At 59.1% G+C, this 21,914-nt stretch overlaps 4 protein-coding genes across 4 annotated transcripts; 2 read left to right on the top strand and 2 right to left on the bottom strand.

Moving 5' to 3' along the window:
• Positions 1-280: 280 nt before the first annotated feature.
• On the top strand, positions 281-4,187 carry VOLCADRAFT_120351 (uncharacterized protein; the record flags this gene model as incomplete). Its single annotated transcript, XM_002946839.1, has 7 exons — positions 281-402; positions 479-667; positions 1,343-1,500; positions 2,031-2,378; positions 2,666-2,805; positions 3,346-3,666; positions 3,948-4,187. Exons 1-7 carry the CDS (start codon positions 377-379, stop codon positions 4,185-4,187), a joined length of 1,422 nt encoding a protein of 473 aa, XP_002946885.1. The 5' UTR covers positions 281-376.
• A 2,285-nt stretch (positions 4,188-6,472) lies between these two features.
• Positions 6,473-9,824, bottom strand: VOLCADRAFT_116141 (uncharacterized protein; the record flags this gene model as incomplete). The annotated part of the gene is made up of 2 exons (XM_002946662.1): positions 6,473-6,561; positions 6,785-9,824. The coding sequence occupies 2 exons, from the start codon at positions 9,822-9,824 to the stop codon at positions 6,473-6,475; spliced, it is 3,129 nt and encodes a 1,042-aa protein (XP_002946708.1).
• A 438-nt stretch (positions 9,825-10,262) lies between these two features.
• Positions 10,263-16,926, top strand: VOLCADRAFT_120350 (uncharacterized protein; the record flags this gene model as incomplete). The annotated part of the gene is made up of 10 exons (XM_002946838.1): positions 10,263-10,400; positions 10,725-10,814; positions 10,967-11,056; positions 11,515-11,583; positions 11,875-11,947; positions 12,224-12,369; positions 12,896-13,484; positions 14,066-14,222; positions 14,750-14,989; positions 16,314-16,926. The coding sequence occupies 10 exons, from the start codon at positions 10,263-10,265 to the stop codon at positions 16,924-16,926; spliced, it is 2,205 nt and encodes a 734-aa protein (XP_002946884.1).
• A 2,237-nt stretch (positions 16,927-19,163) lies between these two features.
• On the bottom strand, positions 19,164-21,709 carry VOLCADRAFT_120348 (uncharacterized protein; the record flags this gene model as incomplete). Its single annotated transcript, XM_002946661.1, has 6 exons — positions 21,570-21,709; positions 21,339-21,464; positions 21,006-21,261; positions 20,542-20,756; positions 19,795-19,939; positions 19,164-19,352 (listed from the first exon to the last, which is right to left on the bottom strand). The coding sequence occupies exons 1-6, from the start codon at positions 21,596-21,598 to the stop codon at positions 19,164-19,166; spliced, it is 960 nt and encodes a 319-aa protein (XP_002946707.1). The 5' UTR covers positions 21,599-21,709.
• Between the last annotated feature and the right edge of the window lie 205 nt (positions 21,710-21,914).

Raw genomic sequence — 21,914 nt, 5'->3', positions numbered from 1 at the left:
CATATAGGTATTTTCCCCGTAGAGTTTACTGTTCTTGCAGAGTTTCAACAAGAATAATATTCTGGCCTAAAACCAACCGCAATGCAAGCTTTGAAAACTTTAGGCAGACCTAACAGGTGTCTTACACTAGTAAGCTATAGTACGCAAAGCTGAGCTGTTTGCCACGAGGCCGTTGGACTCAGTTAAGGGGCCATGATACGGCAGCCAGCAGCCCACCATCTAATGACAGGACAGAATGCGTCTAATTTTCACTCCATGTGTCCATCAACTTCCTTACACGAGTGTAGCGTACTTTGTACACGCGCATAATATTGTTGCAGTATCGAGTTTCAGACTGTGAACATTTCTACAGCTAAAAACAATACCACACGCAGTTATGACAACTGGAGGTTTCGATTGCAGGTACACGAACAACAGATCAATATTTGACCCGTTTCTCGCGGGTACCTTGACGTTGGGGCTATTTCGCCTCCTGCAGGAGCTACGATTTAAATTCCTACGCCTCTAATATCCTAAAGAGACGCATTGAGCGTTTCAGCACTGTATACGCGTGCTGCTTCATCACAGCTGCGGAGGCGGCCCTTGCCGATGGCGTGACAGATGCACCGGCCGAGGGGGAAGCGCCCACAGACATGCTTCTGACAGCCAGCAGCACAGGCGATCTTAGGCAAGTGCTGCCTCCGACATGAGGCGTGGCGAACTAGCCTGGCATCCGACCCCGCCTCCGTTCACGTCCCCACGTCTGCAATTCCACCCCTGGGCTTTGCGCTGCTCTGCCGCTGCTGAGAGCACACATCAAACAAACACCAGCTAGCCGTCTCTCCGTCACTGCCACCCCCGCAGTCACTGCGTTCGGAACGCAGCCACCTTTTCGACCTGTAAGCACGAAAAACCAGAACTCCAGACACATCACACTTTCTAGGTTCTTCCCATGCAATGCGTCACACCACCACTTGGTGTCGCGCTCATCAAGGTGGGGCCAGGGGTAAGGGTGGGTACAGGCATGTTGTTGCGTGTACCTACCCCATGTATCTCCCTTTGCCTGGTACCGCCCGGAAAGGCAGCCCCGGCAGGGAACTGCGGAACATCCTTGCCGTACAAGGGAGTACAGGAATGATAACAACCCCTCCGTCCCGCTTCCATCTCCATGTCCTCTCTTTGGCCGCGTCGTGGGCCCCCGACGACCCTCCCTGCCCCCTCCTTTTGACCCCCTCGCGGTCGCTCTTCCCCCGGGGCTCCCCTTCCTCTCTCATTTCTGCCTGCTTTCCCCCGGCCCTCCCTCACAAATACCCTCACTCCTCCACGACACACCTGTGTCCGCTGGGGGCAACTTGCGGCACAGGCTCTACTGGCTGTCTGATCTGGTTCAAAAGTGGACGGCCACCACCGCCTCCGGAGCCTCCACCACCACGTTTCCCCTGCAGGCCCCTGAGGCCGCCAGCTGCGGCAGCTGGGCGGCCCACCAGGGACCCGTGTACTGCCTCGCTAAGGTCCACACAGGTGGGCCGAGTGAGGCGGGGAGGGAAGGAGGGGACGGGGAGGGGGGGAGGGGGCGCCACGCATACGGGGCGACTGGCCGACATGAGCTTTGGTGGGTCTTGGCGCGGCCGGTGCTGCATTGAGTCGAGTTGCCTGCGAGGAGTTCAGTCGTGGTGCGGCGCTTCTTTGGTGGGTTCAGACGCGTTGAAAGCCTCCCGTCCTGGGAGCCGGAATGGCACCACCGGCAGGACGGGGAGTTCCCGGGGGGGATATGCACAGGGCGTGGCGGGTGTAGGGTTGCAGGCGCCCACTGCCCGCCGGACAGCGATGCTCCCCGTTCCCGGCCTGTCCTGGCCTCCTGCCCGGTTTGCAACATGAGGCCCCTTTCCAACGCCGTTGGCGGCCCACCCCACGTACCCCACCTCACATCATCACCGACTCCCTCGTCCCTCCGCCTTCCAGTTCCCACCATTACATTCGCTGATTTACTTCCTCCCCACATTGCCGTCCATACCAACACCAATACCAACACCGGCATCACCACCCGCCAGGCAGCGGCTTGGTGATCCTGAGTGGCGGAGACGACGGCTACGTGCGGGGCTGGCTGATGTCGGACGTGCTGCGGCACGTACAGGCGGCCACTAGGGACCCTCAGCGGAACACGACCCACAGCAGCGCCGCAACCGCAAACGAGACGCACCAGCACCAGCAACCCGGACTCCAACACCGGCACCAGCAGGCTTCGGAGCTGGGCTCCACGGCACCTGCTGGGCCCCCAGCCCATCTGGCGGTGCGTATGCCCCGGGCGGAGAGCCCTCTGGCAGCTAGCTCCCTGCCCCCGGCAGTGCAGGCCCTGGCACCTGGCAGAGCGGGCAGCGGCGCCGTGGGGGTCTTTGTGGGTAGGTGGGGGCGGGGAGGGGAAGCTCTTGTGTGCGTGCGTGTGTGTGGGCATAGTTGCATGTTGGGCCGCTGGGTGCGGAAGGAAGCGGGTCGGGTCGGGTAGAGGGGAGGGGAAGAGGCCGTGGCTTTGCTGTGTTTGCCAGAGCCCTGCTTTACATGCTGCCAGGGCGCCTCGCCTCCCGCACGTACGGGCGCGAGAGAGTGAGAAACCCATCGGGGCTTGGGACACTGGGCCACTCATTTCGCTGTGCTAATGGGCGTCCCGTGATTCTCCGCCGTACGACAGGCTGTAGCGACGGCGGTGTGCACTGTCTGGATCTGTCGTCCGGCGGACCCGTGGGTCACTTTTCGGGGCCTGGTCACGTGGCGGCGGTGATGGCTATGGACTTGCACGAGCCCAGCAGCTGCCTGGCGACCGGCTCGGAGGTGCGTCCACTCGGTCCGGCTGCGTCGACGTGGCAGCGGTGGCATGGCGTGGTGCACACAGCTAGCTGCATGCAGACATCCCTCTGTCTGTGTGTGTGTGCATGTGTGTGTGTGTGTGTGCATGTGTGTGTGTGTGTCACCGGTGCCATTTCCTTGTCGCGGTTTCAGTTCCTCACCCCGCACAGTCACAATTGCGCACACGGGCCCAGAGGAATCCGAATGCGCAACACGGTGTGATGGTTCGGGCTTCTGGAGGTGTTTGTGGCCATGGCCTACCTGCTGGACTGCTGCTGCCTACACACGGCTTGTAGCGGGACTGCTTCCCCCTCTCTGTTGCATGCTGCTGTCTGTAGCCAGTTAACTACGGGCACATACATACATACATACATACATACATACATACATACATACATACATACATACATACATACATACATACATACATACATACATACATACATACATACGTACATACATACACAGATACGTACATTATAGCATGCATGCACGCACATGCATGCCGGCGGCTGCCGCCCGCAGGACGGAACCGTGCGGCTGTGGGACACGCGGGCGGCAGCGGCCGGGGGGGGCGGCGGTGCGGGCCGCTGTGCTCGCGTGCTGGATGGCGCTGCGGGTCGCGATGTGGCGGGCGGTGGCGGCGGCGCCGAGGTGCTGCGCTGCCTGCGCAATCCCCCGGTGACCTGCCTGCGGTTCGACACCAGCGGCAGCTGGTTGCTGTCCGGACAGGGGGGTGCCGCTGGCGGCGGGGGCGGGACGGGCGCTGGGGGCGGCAGCCTCGGCATGTGGAACCTGGGCATGGTGCAGCGAGTACGGCAGGCGCCGACGAGCTTTGTACCGCAGGTGAGGTGCGGAGCCGCGACGGAGCGCTTAGCCATCTCCGCCTCCACTGCTGCTGTCAGCTACTGCGTTCAGGTGCCGTGAGTGCAGCTCAACCCTCGACAGCACCGCGCCTAATGGTCACACACATTGCCCATCTTTTGCCGAACATGAGCCCGTCCTCGTCCCTCCCAACCCCTGCATCACCCGCTTCCCTCCCTCCTCCACTTCCTCTCTGCGCGCACGCGTGTGTGTATGTGTGCGTGTGTGCGCGCGTATGTGTGTATGTATGTATGTGTGTAAAGGCCATGGCAGTGCAGCCCGCGGAGGTCCTGGTGGTGGGCAGTGAGCAGGTCCTCAGCAGGTACAGCTGGGGCCTGGAGGGGCCCGCGCAGCAGCCCCTGACCACCCGCTCCGCGTTCGCACTGGACGTGCACCCGCTCACCGGTGCGGTGGCGGTAGGCGGAGTGGGGGCGTCCCTGGAGCTGCTGTCCAAGTACGGCAAACGAACCGGCGGCCTTGCCTTCATATCGGATGAGGACTGAGTGCGAGTGGGACGGGGGTTGATCCGGGCGTGATGTGCGGGTTGCGTGTGTGTGTTTGTGTGTGTTGGGGGGGGGGGGAAATGGGACCCGGGGGGGAAGTGGAGCTAACGGAAAGGGGGGAGCTGTGTGTGCAGGGGGCGGGGGAGCGGGGGCCACGGGGCTGTGGAGCGGGTGGGTTGTTGGCTTCTGGGGATCCCCTTGTTGTTGAACATTCGTCTGGTTGCTGCTGCGGCTTGAGACGCAATTTGCGTGGGCCATTTCCACAGCGCCGTTAAGGGACATGCATACATACATACACACGTCCACAGCGTGAGGGCTGGGGTTCCCTGGAAATGAGGTCGCTAAGTATTGGACCCCTAGCTGCGCTGCCGGCTGTAGTAGTGGCCTTTCCACTGGGACTTGGCGGCTAGGGACCCGTTTGCAATCTAGCTAGTCGGCCACTTCGCCGCGATGACTACTTCCCAAGTCACTACTGGTTGGTGACTTCTTACCATTTCCTCTGTAGTACCCGGCTATCCCTGGTATCAGCTTCACTCGTCTGTGGTTCGTCTTTCTCCCGATAGGAGGGAACGTCAGGCAGCAGCAGCAGCAGCAAGAAATTATCCCTTAAGGTACCGTACCCAAGGCCAAGAGATAACCCCAAGTAAGGCCTTTTCCAGGATTTCCAGCCACTCCGCCATGCCTGCTTCCTTTGGACGGCCTGCTTGCAGCCGTTGCATGCAGTTTCTGAAGTTACAAATGCACAGCGATTCTGCTCTGTGACGCAACCAACGGTACTGCCACACAACGTGTGTGTATGTATGTGCAACCGCGTGCCAGACCGCGAGAAACGCCCCCTCGCGTCCAACCTGCTCTCCCTAGACCCTCCCGTGACACCTGCCACACAACGTCCGGGAACGTGCTCACGCTCATCACCGCACACCTGTGTCCTTACTGCTGGTAGCAAAGGCTCAACAGAAACCCAGCACCGTACATCTGAGATGACAGCACCCCAACTCAAAGCAAGCGAAGCAAGGAAAAGCTAAGCATTGCGTATCAGAACAAGCCCCCCAAAACGGCGTTTGTACGGAACGTATTCTGGTCCGTTGCATCTGCTGTTCAGGAGAGCTCCTGCAAAACATGCCGCACACGCGGAGAGCACAAGACTACGACAAAACGGAAAGGCCAGAAGGCTTGAACCCTATTGATAACCTCCACCCAGCCCTTCATCACCACCACCACCCAGCGCATCCAGTCCACGTCAGTACTATAGGTTTTTGTCGCGACTTACTTTCGCCGCACCCCTCCGCCCTCATCCGCCCCTCACACTCTCACCCTGCACCTGCCGGGAGCGGTGCGGATACCAGGGCCAACCAACACCGCCCTGGCCATGTGGCTGCCGTGAATCTCTTACCGCCGTACTGCCCGCACGATGTACCGCTCCAGGGGGCTGCGGCGGCTGCCGGCATATGGCAGCTAGACGACAGGAGCCTACGGCAGCTGCGGATCAACATGCCTAATCAGGCTCGCAGGACAGCAACGCCATGCCATTTCTTCGTCACACACGCCACGCATGTCCCATCCAACGCAAGACCGCATCCTGGAGGCGCCAAGGCGCATCACCTGACCAAATGCATACATGACACATCCGGGTGGATGTATTGGCCGTGTTGCCGAGCCATCACCAACCCAAATGGCCGGTCATAAATAGTGGGGAGTTAGGGGGAGTTATGCACCAATGAACCTTTCAGATCCATTGCAAGCCTGTAAGCCTGTAACTAACAAAATTGATTCAGTTGGAAGTGCGCATCCTGCACCGGGCGTCCAAGGGAGCTTAACTAGGACCGGGAGCTCCCAGTTGAGTTCGACATAAAGAAGATATACTATATGAATCGTAGCCGCGACATGGGGGGTTGCACAAAAAGGAGATGATGCAGTAATAATAGCCTAGCCAGCAGTTGCGGTGCGCGGCACCAAGCCGCCAATCCAAAACACCGCTCCGCTGCAAATGTACGGAGTTTACACGACGGACCTGATGAAGTGTGATATCAAAGTTATCACAGAAGCCAGCGTGCTCTGCTGCAGGAAGTAAGAGTCCCCAAAAATATACACGTGAAGCATCCGTTCCAACGCCTGCCCATGCCCTCCGCTTCAGCCCCGCCACACCCCTGGCGCTCCTTACACGAGCCTCACTCGCACCCGCCATACTTCAGAGCACTGTGGCTTCCCCTCCCTGCCCCCACTTATTCGTGTGATCCAATCAATTACTCAATCAAGACCTACCAGAATTGCTCCGTGTCATAGAGCTATCGTGTACCGCCGGTGGCTGCGGCGCCGTGAACACCGTCGCCGCCGCCGCCATGACCGCCGCCAATGTCGCAGGCGGGGTACCAGACTGCATTGCCACCGCTGCACCGCCAGCATTACAGCCCCTATTCCCATATCTACGACTACCACCGCTACCACCACCACCACCACCTAGGTCCCCTCCATGTACGATCCACCGCCGTAAACTCCCAGAGCCGCCTTCCCACCCATCATTATCATCCCCCTCCCCCTCCCTCCCCAACCCACCTCCCGTTGCCCCAACCTAAGCAGATCCTCCCCTTCCCCCTCACCGTCCTCCCCATCACCGTCTTTGTCCCCATCACCATCACCAGCACCAGTCAGCTGCCGGGACCAGTCCTCGAGCCCGAGGAGGTTCCGTTGCTGTGAGGCCGCACCCCGGGGTTGACCTGGGCCTTCATGGCGCTGGAGCCACCCGGCGGCGGCGGCGGCGGCGGACTCGGGATACCGGGGAGCTGCTGGCAGTAGCAGCAACTGCCGCCTCTGATGCCGCTGTCGGGTCCGGCCCTGCTGCCTCCCAGCACTGCCAAGCAGCACCAGAGAGTCGCCCGCCTGCCCTTCTACTTCTTCTCCCCCCCACTCCTCCCCCTCCTCCCCCTCCTCCGCAACCCTCAGCTCCCCCAATGCAAAATCCCGCAACACGCTTCCGCCGCCATTGCCACCGCCGTCGCGGCGGTGAAGACACGCGGCCCCGCTCCCCCGGGTGAAACCCACAGGCGCCATGCTGCCGCCACTCCCCCACATCCCGACAGCCTCCGCCATACACGACCCAAGCCTAACGGGCGCCCGAGGAGGAAACCCTTCCTCCTCCTCCTCTTCCTCCTCCTCCTCGCCCTCCTCATCATCATCCAGACGGCCAACGGTACGACCTCCGCACGTCTCATGGCGCCGGAGGAGCCCCTCAGGTGCCACCTCCGCCTCCCAGTCCATCTGCTCCTCTAGGGGCCTCTGTCGGCCAGGGCCCCCCGCCGCTGTCCCGCCCCGGCCGCCCCGCCCTACCGACCCGTCCTCACCAGGCCCCCAGCCATCATGCTGGCTTCCCAGTCCGCAGTGCAGCTTCCCAGCAGCAAAGTCCTGCCCCTGCAAGAGCAAGAAGTGCTCGCCCTCCCCGTCCCACCTGCAGGGGGCACTTATCCCGGGTCTTCCATGTAGTCCCGCTGAGCCGTCGTCGCCGTACTTGTCGTACTCGTCGTCGCCCCAAGTGACCCCGGGGTCACCTTGTCGCCACTCGGAGCTGCCCGGGTAGGACAAGTCGCCGCTGTTGTAAACCTGCCCTGACGCTGCTGGTGCTGCTGCTAAGGATGAACGGTCATGCCGACGGCGCTTGCCGTACAGCTGACCGTTGGGTCTTGCATCGGCACCGCCGCCGCCGCCTATGGTACTAAGTGACAGGAGACAAGCTGACGGTTCCCGCATATTGTGCTGGCGCTTGAGCTGGCGCGGGCAACGACCCGAAGACTGAGGAGATAAGGGGCAAAGGCCGCCCAAGCGGCTCGGTTTACGGCCCCCATCCACACAATCTAGCGACTCACTGCCGCCGCCGCTAACGCAGCCGCCGGCAGTAGCACCACCACGGCCACATCTCCCGCCGCCGTCACCCAGGTACTCAAGCGGCAGCATCGGCGCAGGGCCCGCGTCAGATCCCGAGCTGGCTTCGGAGCCGGAACCGGGCGAGTTGGCCCCCTGCAACTGCCAGTCGGACCGTCCCACGGGTCGCAGTCGCTGGCCATGTCGCCGCCGCCGCCACAGATCATCCCCGCTATCCTCGCCGGGCGATGCACCGCGACGTTCATCGGTAGAGGCAGACGTGCTGTGAAGTGTAGATGCCGGGCTGACCGAGTTGGCTAGAGGGTTCGTAGCGGCCCCCCGGCCCTGCCCCCAACGGCGCTTGATGCTGCCACCACCCCGGAGAGCGGTCCCCAGGTTCCCGTCACCATGCGCCTCTCCTTCTCCGCCGTCGCCCCCCTTCCCTTCTCCTCCTTCTTCTGTTGCCGTCACTGCACACCGAAGTTGTGATGGCCAGCGGGCCCCAGCAGCAACTGTCGCCTCACCACGGCCGAATCTGCCTCTACCACCACTGTCACCACCGCCGTTACCATCAGCTCGCGGTCCTGATCCTCCTCCGTCGGACAGCCGCTCTCTTCGACCTTGGCCACCTTGCTGCGCCGCAGCGGGGCGCTCTGTACGACCCGGAATGCGGCGCGGACCACCGGGCGCGGTAAGGCCGCCGGCACCGTTATCGCCGCCTCTGTCTCTCCTACCGACACCTACGTCCCCCACGTCCGGCCAAGGTGGTGCCCCCTCCCGTTCGCTCTGCCGCGGGCCGCCGCCGCTGGCCTCCGAACCCACACGTCTCAACCCGCCCCAATGCCCATTAGCGCTGGTTACCGCCCTGGCCCCTTGCTGTTGTTTTTGCTTTTGTTTTTGTTGCTGCTGCTGCTGCTGCTGCTGCTGCTGCTGGCGTTCTTGTCCTGCAGCAGCTCCCGCCTTCACCGGTATCGCAGCTGCAGCCCTGTCAGCCGGGGTGGCCGTCAAGGGCTCCCCCTCCTCCGGCGGCCTCAGTCGCACCCCTAGGTCCGCTTCCACCATGGAAGCCACCCGGTTTCGGATCAGGCGCATGCAGTCCCGGGGGTTCATACCCGCGCCGAAACCTAGGACTGGAGACGGCGGCGCGGTGGCAGCGGCTGGCGGTGCTGCTGGTCTCGGGAGCAGCGGCCCGCAGCCATCACCAGCGCCGCGGCCTGTACTGCCGTTGCCAGCGTGGGAGTTTCCATCTGGGTTTGGAGCCAATGGCTGGGCATGGAGGCTGGCAGCAACGGCAGTATCAGGGTGTACGACAGCCCTGGCGGATGGCGGCGCCCCTGCCGCCGCCGCTGCCGCCGTTGCCGACACTGCACCTGCCGTGGCTACTGTCGGCGGGGGCTGTGGACCTGGACCAAATGCCGCTGGCTGATGGCCAGGGCCCCGCGTTTCAGGCAGAATGCCGTACGTGCCGTACCGACTGCTCTGAACGGGCGCAGGGGCGACTGGGTTGACCTGGCCTTCACGCTCAGTGCGGCGGTGGCCTGCGGTCGGCTGTGCTGGCTGGTCTGCGGGGCCTGGCATCTCGACCAAGTCTGAAAGGTGAAATTTCCTGGAAGATTTACCCTTTTTGAATATGTTTAGTGCCGCCGCCATGGTGCGATTTCGAATACTGGCGGCCAGGGGATCCGCAATTGTCAGAGGGGCCTGCATAGGCCCCGCCGGATAGTTGGTCTTCAGCTTTGGGGCCGCCGCGACAGGACGAGTTAGCACAGCAGCTTGTCGGTACATCTGTTGGTTACCGGCTGTTGCGCCTTGACCTGCAAGCGGCGCCTCGTCTCCTTAAGTTGGCCCGTGGTTCAATTTGGGCGTTGAGGCATGAAAACAGAGCCTACCGATTTGGGTCCGCAAAGGCTTCGCCTGGTGGTCCTTAACATCGTTTACTGCATCTCGGCGATCCGCCTGATTATCGTGGTGTGCGGATGGAACTGCAGGTTCCGCTGCATTTGGCTGGGAATGCTGAGCTTGTCGAAGGGCTGCCGCCCTGGCCCTCTGAAAATCAAAGTGATGCAAAGCAGCAGACAAAGGATCTTAATTTGGTTTATGGATAGAACAGCGGCCCGGCGCGAGCGGAGCTCCGCAACTACCGTTACTAAGCTCCCAGGACGGTTGCCCGCAAACACACCTGCTTGAATGTAGCTAACTGGTTGAATCCATGCATTTTACTATATGTTACGATGCCATGGACACCTCCGTCAATCAGACGCTCACGCGGAAGCACTCCTAGGAGCTCCAGAACCAGAAGGCGGGAAGGCGAAAATGTTCACCAAAATTGTTTGCGTGATCTACCATCGATACGGTGACAAAGTGAGGACCACTCTAACAGCTATGATGGTGTTCAACATCACGTTATGTTTTTAGAGCTAACTTTAAGCCACTCAAAACGAAAAACTCATCGGTTTACTCGTTGTATTGTACATGAATTTAGTACAAACAAATCTGCTCCGTGAAGTGGCAGCGGAGGTGAAGGCTCATGGAGGCCTCCTGCAATTCAAGTCCCATGCGCTGAAAAACCTCGAGCTACGCACGGTACTAAAGGCAAGGAAGCTGCGGCCAGTTGAGGAACCTGGTGCTCTACTCCATGGCCTTAGACAGTTTTGTTTAGTTACGGGCGCCGTATGGACCATGCAGGAAAGCCATGGCTCGCCCGTCGTCGACCTAGTATTCAATGGGCTTGACCCCGAGCACCGGAACCTTTTCGCCTCCATTGGCAAAGACCAAGTGGGTAGCTATCTCTATGCTATTGCGTTCCCTTCCGAAACCCAAAGTTCTCTGACAACTATGGCCACGCCTGCTGGCCCACGCCGAGGACAACCTCACCGCACGACCACTCTCCCAGAGCCCTCCAAAACCAGCATCGCTCCGGTTTGCAGGTTACCATCTATGACGACGAACACATGGGCGATTTTCTGGGTGTTGTCGTACAGTACGTCAACAGCCCTAGCACGCATCACCGTGGAGGGGTAGGTGGCTGGCTGCGTGAGTGCCTTCCCGCGAACTTCTTTGCTTTGCAAGTTCGCAACATCACACCAAAACAGCTTTACTCAAATACCAATTTCCTCCCGCCTTTCCCGACGCCTTTGCAAGCCACAAGATATCCCGAACAGTCTTGGGCCTCAACCCGAGGCAGTTCCTCCCTGTCACCACTTCCGACAGCTGCCCCCTCCTCCGTCGTCGTAACACACACGCGCATACACACACACACACACATACATGCAGGCTCACAAACGTGTAGAGCCCCATTTTCCCTTTGCCACCCATTAACCTACCACAGCACGTTTACCGTACATTTGCACCTTCAGCTCCCGTTTACCACCCAAGCCTCCCCTGAAGCATCCTTTCTCCCCCCTCCGAGGCCACCCCCTCCTGAAAACACGCTGAATGACACGCTCTCGCCTCTCCCCCACCCGCATTCCCCCAGGACGTGACCTGTTGCGCCTGGGTTCAGATGTCTGGACTTACGGGGCACGAGCTGGGAGATGCATGTCTGGTGGGTGAGCTCCAGGGGTGGAGGGATGTGACCCCATCCAGGGATGCGGGCGGGAAAGGGTAGCTACAGGGGGAGGCGGGGTCAGGGCACGAAGCAGGGTGTCGGGGGGCCGGGCGAGAACCTTCCTTGCCGCCAAGGCGGTTCTCCAGATAGGAAGGGACCCGTTCCTGTTTGTATGTATGTATGTATGCGTGTGTGCATCTACCCGTCGGTCTGTCCGTCTCTCCCTTACTCGTCCGCCTGTGTACCTGTCTATCCGTCTATCTGTCTGTCTATCTGCATGTCTGTCAGGCGGTGTCGGGTCCTGAAGGTGTCATTCAGGTGATCAGTGTGGTGGAGGGCCGGGTGATCTCCCTGCTGAAAGGTGGGTCGGGGGGGAATTGGGTGTGTGTGGGGGGGGGAGGAATCATGCATGTAAGACTCAGAGGGTCAACTGCCGATGTGTCCATAGCACCCACGGGGTGGGGGGAGGTGCTGGGGTCAAATACACACACACCTGGGGGAGGACACGGCTGCGAGGCTGCTCTTGCCGGTGATATGTTCATCTGCACACCTGCTTGTGTACATGTCCAGAAGGAACGCCTTTTTGTGCGCGAGCACCTGTGTATGTATGTATCTATGTATGTATGTGTATCCTTAGGTCACCGCGGGGAGGTGGTGGAGCTCCGCGGCTGTGCCGGGGTGCCTGGGCTGCTGGTGTCGCTGGGTTTGGACGGCGGTCTGCGGCTCTGGGATGTGGCGGAGGGCACCTGCCTTGCGGAGATGGCCTCCGACGCCGCCTGCCTGGTAAGACCGGGGAGCTGGGGGTAACTCCCCGGTAGGGGGTGGCTGCAGATAAACAAAGTTGAACGGTGCCTCCTGTAGCGAGGAGCGTGCAGAACTGTAGGTGTGCCTGCATGTACGTATATATGTATGTATGTGAGTGCTGGGGGTTGAGAAAAAAAGGGGATAGAGGGGGAGTCTTAGGGGGTCGCCAAGCGGAACTTGCGGTTGTGAGGTTGGGTGGGTTCAGGTGGGTGGATGGATGCTGATTGAGGCATGTAGGAGCTGCTGCTACGGGGCACCCCCTCCGGCGCGTCTCCATTCCGCACCCTTCCCTGCCTCGCAAGTTCTCCCACTCTGCCGCTTACCTGCCCTCTCCCCTCCCCTCCTTTGGTCGAGTTGGCGGCCGTGGTTGCCCTTTGTTTCTTGTGTAGTTATCAACCTTGCCATCATATTATACCACCCTTCACCCCCCTCCAGCTGATTCGTTATAACTTGCATGTGAACACCTCCTTCCTCCCCCTCCGCCTCCCCCTCCCCGGGGGGTCAGGAGGTGCATGCGGAGGGCAGCTGCTTCTTCACCGGGCACAGAGGCGGCCGCATCTGCCGCTGGGATCTAAATCTACATGCAGATCAGAACCGGAATCTGGATCCGGATCCACCAACACACGCCGATCGTGACGACCCAAATGGACCGTCGCCAGCCGCCGCATATCGGGATGCGGCAACAGGCGGTGATGCTGCTGCTGCTGCCGACGGCGGTGGCGCGGCGGCGCCATCAGGGGTCGCTGTCGTACCATGCGGCGGCGCTCCAGGGGCTCACGTCCGCCGGCCCCTAGCACTCCGTGGTCATCCGCCAGCCCCCCAGCAGCTGGCTCTACCCGGCAATCCCCTGGGGGAGCTTGTGGAGTGTTTGCGGTGCATGCCGGGGGGCCGGCTAGCGGCTAAGTCGTCGGACGGGCGACTGGCGGTGTGGGACTTGGGTCGCGGAGTCCAGTTGCTGTCTCTGCGGGTGCCGGGGACGCACTCGGCGGCGGTGGCGGGAGGAGGCGGAGGTGCGGGGCTGGGCGCGGCGGCGGCGCTGCGGAGCGGTCGCTGCCGGTTCAGCGTGACTCGCGATGGGGATTTCATATGCGTTGGTGAGCTTGGGGGGTGTTTGGAAGGTCCTTGGAGGGAGGTGGGGAGGTGGGGTGGATTGTCATGGTCTGTGTGATCCCCCCCCCTTCCGGAGCACAGCGCCTACGGGTCTAACACGTGAAAACCCTGAACAGTCACTGTCATGGCTCCAGTAACACTGCAAACGATGTGCCGAGCACTGCGCCAATCACCATGCCGACCGTGGCACAACCCGCAGCACTTGCCACTGCGGGGGGAACCGACACAACACAGCCCGGGGGGCCCCCGTAATGGCAGGTGCTACCAGAGGTGAAAACCCAGAGGTTGACACGGTGACCCATGCTTTAATTTGAAGTGCCATGTTAAAACACGCTTAGCTAGGCATCTGTGCGAAGGTAGGCGTTAATAAGCGGGCCGATGAGGTGAGCTGAGCCAGCGGAACCTAATGAATGATTAGGGAGCCCGCCGGGGGCTCTTTACTGCCGACCACATGCAACGAACTCCCCCTTCCCCCCGACAAAACGCATACACTCTCGCACATGCTCGCACACAATCGCATTCAGACCTCTTTTTTTGCCCCACCCGTAACCGCTCGGCCCGTCAGGCAATCCCGCGGGTGACGTGTACGTGTACGACACCGCCTCGGGCACACGTGCCGCCCATTACTCGGCACAGAAGGCGCGGGGCCCCGCCCGGGCCGCTGCTCTGTCGGAGGATGGGCGACACCTGCTCACCGTCCACGGCAATGGCTACATCCTACGGTAAATATGGTTGCCCGTCAAGGTTGTTGTGTGAGGGCATTGTGTGTGGGTGAAGATATTTCCTTGGTCGTGAAGGGGGTTGGCTGTTTTGGAGGCAGCAAATAGGCCTGGCCAGCCGCCCTAGGTGCTCCACCCGTCTGCTGTTGTGCTATCCAGTTTTGAGTTCAGTTCAGTTGAGTTCGTATCTCGGAGTCCTGAGTCCATTAAAAAGTCATGCTCCCAGCCTCTCCGCTTATTATCATGCAAATTGACTTTAGTAAGGCGTTCGACTCCGTTGACCATGAGACACTTTGGGATTTCCTAATGTCGTATGGGCTACACGGGCGCATCCTCGATTCTTTAAAGGCTAGCTATGCTGACGTGAAGTTTCGGGTCAAGTTAGGAAATAAGTTGGGACCTGAATTCAAGGTGGGGCGTGGTGTTAAGCAAGGGTGTCCCCTTAGCGTAACCCTTTTTGGACTCTTCATAGAAGTATTCGCTCATTATATTGATGCCCATGATGCTAAATGCCGTGTATGCCTCCCCAGCCGATGGAGCACCCTTCGTGAGCAGAGTGTTAGCCTGGCGGGCGGTGATCTCACTAACCTACTTTTCGTTGACGATGTGTCACTGGTAGCGACAGGGCACGATAGAGCTGAATGCCTTCTGGGGCTACTCGAAGCCTACTGCAATGCGACGGGTATGGCCGCGAATGCCGCCAAGTGCGAGGTCCTCATTTTTGGGGGTGCTACGCGTGAGCGGAAGCGGCTTGTTGAAGCTGAGTACCGGTTAGGTGGGGCGGGGTTGCGGGTGCTGACCGGCAACGAGACGGCACGGTATCTCGGGTTGCACTATGGCCCAGGAGTGCAGTTCTCAGCATGTACCAAGCAACTACTCACAGCAGGGAGGCGGGCCACATTTGGGCTCAGCACCCTGTGTCGTGATAAGAAAATTACCACCCCCAAGCTATGTATGTCTCTCTACAATACACTAGTTGTACCGGTGTTTTCTTATGGAGCGCAAGTTTGGGGACCTGACTTCATTAATGTGAATTTTGAAGGTGCTATGGCTAATCCCATGGTCCAGGAACAACGTGCTTATATGCGAACCGTAGTTGGGGCGAGGAGCCCGACTATGGTTTCCCTATATCGCGAGCTGTCACAGAGGCCACTCCAGTTCCATTGGACCAATCTTGTACTTAGGTTTTGGAACTCTGTGGTTAAGAGGCCGGGAACGCTGTGTCACCGGGCATTTGTCGCTGACCTGGAGTTGGCACTTGGGGGCGCCACTGAGTGTTGGGCAAGCAAGGTACTAGCCTTTCTTACTAGCTTAGGAGTGGAACCCCCCACTAATACGCGCGGTAATGATCTTATATCGTACTACACCACCCTTAATTTGCCAGTCGAGAGCATTCTTAAGGTTTTTGCCAAGCGGCTTGATGCTCGGTGGGAGTGCCCGAATACCTTGGGTGACCCCCGCGTCTTCCCCATAGGAATTACCGGAGCCAAGGCGTGTCGCTATATGAACTGGATGGGAGCTGCCCCGTCAAGGGGTGCGCGTCTTGATTGGTTGGAGCACACTAAAGGGACCATGCCCCAGCGACTTCATCATGTGCTCATGCGTTTTCGGTTAGGCTGTTGGGAGTTAGAGGTTAATAGGCCTAATGGGCGTGAGCGCACCGCGCGTACCTGCAGGCTTTGTGACTGTGGAGCGGTTGAAGATGAGTTGCATGTTTTCGAAGAATGTCCCGCTTACAAGAGCATACGGGCTAAGTATGATGGTGACCTAGTCCTTACGGGGCGCAGCATGCGCACCACTATGACTGAGGCGCCACCCCTGGCATTGGCCAGGTACCTCTCGGAAATCTGGGAGGCCAGGCACGTCGCGCTGAGGCGCTTCGCCCTGAAGCGGACGAGGGAGAATGAAGATGACCTCCCGCGTACCCGCATCAATACCAATACAACGTCCATGGCCCCCCCGGCTTTTACGGACACACCCGCACTTGTGTACGGAACTTGTAACTTGTAACGTAGAATTGATGCTGCGAGGCAACCCCTGTTTCGCATTCTTGCGAAATATAAGTGTGAATTATCTCCTCCGCCACCAATACAGGTACGAATACATCCGTAAGCTGCAAGAGCAGAAGAAGCTGCGCGACAGGACCGCTGCTGCAGCTGCTACAGCCTCCGCGACGCCGGAGCCGGAGGATGTGGTGCAGACAGGAGGTGAAGCCGGGGAGGACGGGGGGGCTGACGGCGGCGCTGCGGACAGCTCCAGGGAAGTTAGTCCGGACACCTTCACGGAGGATGATACGGGAGCTGCGGCCGCGGCGGCGGCGGCGCTGGTAGGTCCAGGGATGGGCACCTGCACAGGGGGCCCGGGGGGGGCGGGGAGAGCCCTGGCGGCGGCGAAACGGCCGAGGTCGACGGAGGGGGATGCGATGGGAACCGGCGGCAGCGGCAGCGGCGGTGGAACGGGTAGCGGCAGCGGCGACGATGGCAGTACGGCTGATGGGTCGAGCGGCGGCGGCGGGGTCGGGCGGCGGTTGAAATTACGTGTGCGGCTGGGGCCGAGGGTTGGTAACAACGGGGCCGTGGCGGAGAGCGGCACAGAAGCTGCTACTGCTGCTGCTGCGGCGGCGGCTGTAGCTGCGTCCCTTCGGTCTTCCTTTGCGGAGCGCGAGACGAGTCCGGATGCAGAGTGTTCTCCCGGAGTCTTGGTGTGAACTGTGATAGGATGTGTGTGTCTGTCATTTGACTTGACATGCATTAGTCAAAGAGGAGAAAATGAAAAGTGAGAGCAATTCGAAGTGACGCTGTCGGGGAGAGCTGTCTCCGGCGAGTGCGTAGACCGGTGTTGGGTGTAGCTTTGGGGGCCTTGCATGACGTGGCAGTGGTTCTGAGAGTGGTAGTAGTGGGTTTTTAGAGAACGTGCCTATGTGCGGCGGGGGGTAGTGAGGACTGGATTACGGACTATCCCAATTATGGGTTAGGGAGCCTTGCGTGGTGGTGGGGTTGTCCCCTGCGTTGCGTCATCGAGGTGGAGGGAAAAACCTGGACCACGGCGCTGCCACGAGCGCCGTGGGGGCGGTGAGAGGTGGAGTCATGTTGCGGGGGGCCCGGGGGCCTGCTCTCAAGGAGCTATTTCTGATCTCGTTTCCCTTTGTGCATTTTGGACCGGGATGAGTCCACTGGTGGGCGCCAAAGCTTCAAACATATCATGAAGCGAATCAGGAACTGGCTGTTGCAGCATTCGCTTCCGCCGGTTCAGAGTCGCGGGCCGACGACCCGATGTGTGGATCTCCCTTCAACCGTTTTCTTTACATACTCGACGTGATCAAATTAACAACAACGTGTGTCGCATGCCAAAAAAAGTGGAGGCAGTGAATATGTGAGAACGTCTGTAATCATTAGCAAATCGCAGCAAAAAAAGCGCCAACTCGCCCAGCATTAGATCGCAACGTTTCGGCTCATCCGTGAATGACCACCATGGAACAACACTTGCCGTACGGCACTTGATAGATTTGCCCTACGCCATATTCTTGAGGGTATGATGGAAAGAATACAAACGGCTGTTACGGCTGAGGCCTTTGCTCTCTTACCCTCATTAGGCCTCAACGCATGCAACTGCGAGTGCAAGCCTCCCAGTTTTAACACACAACTCATTGAGGGTGGGTGTTTAAAGAACACACAGCCACAACACCAACCCCTTTCTTGTTGTCAAATAGCTGCCATTCCTTCTTATCCGTCATCCACGGTGAGCAATCTGCATAGAAACAGGAAACTCTCGCACCGAGGCGCTACTGTCCCATGCCGCCACAAGCACTGCCAATCCCAAGTCTTGACTGCGGAATCCTCCCTCTCTGGGGGGCCCAGCCGCTGTCACCCCCGTCCTCCGCCGTCGCCACCAACGGGTACACGGCGCTACTTTGGAATCGGAGAATCGTCACAACCCTGAGTCTTTCGCAGATCGGTCTTCCACGACATCCTGAGCAGCCTTCCGGCGACAGACCTCTGTCACATAACAAACACAGCGCTTGCCATACATACTCTCGCAAAGTGAGGTATGGCATATGCTTCCAGTGCTTGCCTTGTTGTCAACGACAAAGTGCAAACGCCTGTAGACTAGGACGATGTAACAAATGCAATAATCTGCTAGTCTCACATTATTTTGCTAGTCTCACATTATTTCGTTAGGAGTACTAAAAGCTGTCGACGGGACGCTTAGGCTTGGAAAAGCTCAAAGCCCAATGAATGCCCTCCGCCTTTTCCTGGGAGCTGGGGAGCGATCGAATACGGTGCCAGCACCCCTCCCCTTCGCCCTTCTATCCTGGTTTCAAGCTTTGCACTCGCGGACTGCTCCCGAGAGCAAGGCAGCGCCCCGCCTGGCTTTGCCGGTGGGTACCTGCTACGTCCGCTGCCATCAAGTGCCAAACGCAAGTCAGGATGTTGAGGTGACGACGACATATAACAATGACGAATCCACCGGTTAGTATCTCCTGGTAAGATAACAACGCCTGGAGGCAAGCCATTTCCGTTGTGTGTACAACAAAGCGCATCACATCTCCAGGAAACACGGGAAAACATGGAATGGAGAATGAATCTTACTGATGCCCCTTACCGATGCAATGGAAGGTTGCATCTATTAGACAGGTTATCTTACCAAGCAAGGTAAACCTGCCCAAAACAAAAACATTTATGCCAACAACAACAGCACGAGAACGAGAACCAACCTTTTGCGGAATAAACCTACCCTATCGAAACCTAGATTTGAAACCCGCAAAATATACTGTCGTACAGTGACAGCTGCCAGCGCACCCCATCCCAGCTCAACTCTATTACAGGTTACACGTCCTATAGCGGCATGTTGTCGTGCAGCGCCCACACTGCCAACCGTCATCGCCAGGCCCCGCCGCGCCCCGCCCCACCGTATGCATCGACAAGGGCACACACGTGCGTTCCCTCAATGGGCGTGGGAGTGCGGGTGGTGGTCAGCGCCGTCGCTGCCGGGCCTTTTGGGATGCAACGTCCCCTTAGCCGCCATCTTAACAAAATCCGCCACTTGGTCCGCGGCCACCTTTTCCGCCACCTCCTCCAGAAGCCGGGTCTCCAGAGCAGCCAGCTCCCGAGGTCCTAACACGTATTCGGGACCCTGTGGTAGCAGCCAAATCGACCCATGGGTCAGTCATGAGGCGGCGAGTTGGCGACGGAAGACAGCGCCCATGTACCCTCCGTGTATATAGAAACAACATCGACGAACATCGGAAAGTAATGACCCACGGGTCAATTACGAAAAAGAATTGGCACAGAGGAAGGTGCACGTGACGAACTAGATCAGTGTAATTGATTCAGCGCGGATCAGGACACATCTGGGGTTTGACAGCAAGTCCGGGTCGCAATCTCAACTCGCCTACCGCTTACAGAAACAAAAAAAGTTTTCCCCTGCGACTACCTACCTAGCTTTGCTCCCTTTCCCACTCGTGTGTTATGCAGTGTCTCTTGCCTCCTTCCCCACACACTTCCCTTTTCCAAACTTGAACTCCCCCCCACCTCAGCTTTACCCCAAGGCCGTCCACCCACATTCTCACTCTTACCTTGTTTGAGCGCTCCTGCACCACCCTGCTGTACACCAGAGCCGCCACGAAGTCCACTTCGGCGTTGCGAGGTGGCCTTAGCGGCCACTGGGTCTGTTGGGCCGTCAGCTCCTCCACCAGCGCGTGAATCCGGGGCTGGCTCTCCCTGCGAAGGAGCGCACAAGGGGCCCCGCAAGAGTTAACTGGCCACCGCCGGTCGGTGACCACCAGTGACCGCATCGGAAGCATCAGACGGCCTGACCAGTGAATCCATCAACAGCATCAGCCGCGTGCAGCAGATGCGGCGGCGCAATTATGCAGGTGTGGATGCCCTGGAGGTGCCTCGCATACTTCAGGTGTAAGTTTCAGCATCATTGTGACCCCTCATGCAATACCCTAGGTAGCAGCAGCAATCTGTCTCCGGACATCGGCGGACGTTGCCAACCGAGTGGCGCTCTCGTCTTAGCTTCCCACGAGCCAAGTCTGTCGTGAAGCCCTGACCCAAAAGAATTGCACAAGCGCTTGACTGAGTGCGCAGCTTTGACCGTAATTCGCCTTGACCATGTTCCACCTGAATCCGGGCCTACACCTCCATCCCGCTGTGTTACAACTCGTTATTCGACCCGAACAAACATGGCCCACATCCATCAGTATAACGTTCCCCAACCACAGACCGGTCCCGCAACCTCCCAGCCTTCCCTTGCACACGGCCCCACCCTCTCACCCTCCCGCACTATCATCGCCCACATCACCGTCATCCTGACCCACTTCAGCGTCGCTGTCACTCGGTACGCAGCGCTGCGTGCCAGACTGGCATTCCGCAGCTCCTTCGCCCCCGACTCGCCCCCGCGACCCGGTTGAGAGGGGTCCACGTAGGAGCGAATGTGGGCGTGTCCGATATCCGTTAACGAGTCGTTGGCGCCGCCCCCACTGCCGGGGCGCTGCTCGTGCTTGTCGTCCTGAGAGCCATCCGAGCCATCAGGCTGCGCCACGGCAGGACAGGATAGGACAGGGACGCCGGAGAAGAGCAGGAGGTGTGACGGGGCGAAATATGTCGGACAACGACGACGAGGGGGAGAACGGTCCAGGTTCGTTAATTCATCCATTCATTCGCTCATGTAGGGAAGGGACATCAGGGAGGGCATTAGGCAAGTAAATCCACTCTTGAAGCTGTCGGATGAACACCCGCTGGGGCGCAGAGTATGTAGGGCCCCGTGCATCGCGCAGCTCACCGTGTTTTGGCCAAGGTAAGTCAAAGCCTTTACGAGCCAGTAGCCTAGGAGCGTAAATATCAACAGTGTTGTGAAGGAAAAGTCAGGCCCAGCACCAAGCAGGGTGTCGGCGCTTGGGCCAATGATAGTCGTGTCAGGAGCATCTACGCCAGCCAAAGCTGGCAATGTAATCGACCAGGCGAAAATTCCGGCTGCGGCAACTCCCAGCACGCGCTGCCATGAAGGCGCTGTAGAAGATAGAGCAACGTCGAAATCCCTGCAGCCAAGCGGACGTATTCGATACACGTGGCACGACGCAACCGCAGCTCCCATCGACGCAAAGCAGCAGCTCACCGCTGGCTATCGATCCTCTTATGATCGTCCGAAAGTTGGAATGCTCGCACAACAGGATAAAACTTCCTTCCAACACCGCAAACGGTTAATAACCGGGTTCTGCTGCTCGCCTGCCTTGTTGGAACACTACACAACGAACCATAAAGGGTACCAGGCAATTTTATCGTTAGCTACGGGCCTTCAGGCTTTGAGGCCGTCCGAAAGCAGGCGCCGGAACTCTCTATCTCTTACCGAAGCCGATGACCAAACAGCATCGCCATAGGTTAGCAAAGAAGGCAATTATGAAGGCCCTTTCTGGCAATTAATTATATAGACGGGCTAACGAACTCGGGCTCCGGACAAGAAAAGCTTAATACCGGTATCAGTCTCGATCAGTGTGTTCCAGAAGTTAGACGTTGCGTCTGAAAGGAAACGTAGCAGGATATGCGTTTTCAAGACATCTATGTGAGATATTATGTGTGTCCACGTGGGGCTTGGACCTCGGATTCCGTTAAGCGCTCCAGAACCAGAGCGGGAAGCGGGTTCTGCCTCCTTATGGATCCTAAGTAGAAAACCAGCCACTCCAAAACCGCATAG

This window comes from Volvox carteri (assembly GCF_000143455.1).
Source record: "Volvox carteri f. nagariensis unplaced genomic scaffold VOLCAscaffold_4, whole genome shotgun sequence".
Classification (NCBI taxonomy): Eukaryota; Viridiplantae; Chlorophyta; class Chlorophyceae; order Chlamydomonadales; family Volvocaceae; genus Volvox; species Volvox carteri.
Note: the sequence above shows the minus strand (reverse complement) of the source record. Positions and strands in the feature narration are given on the sequence as shown.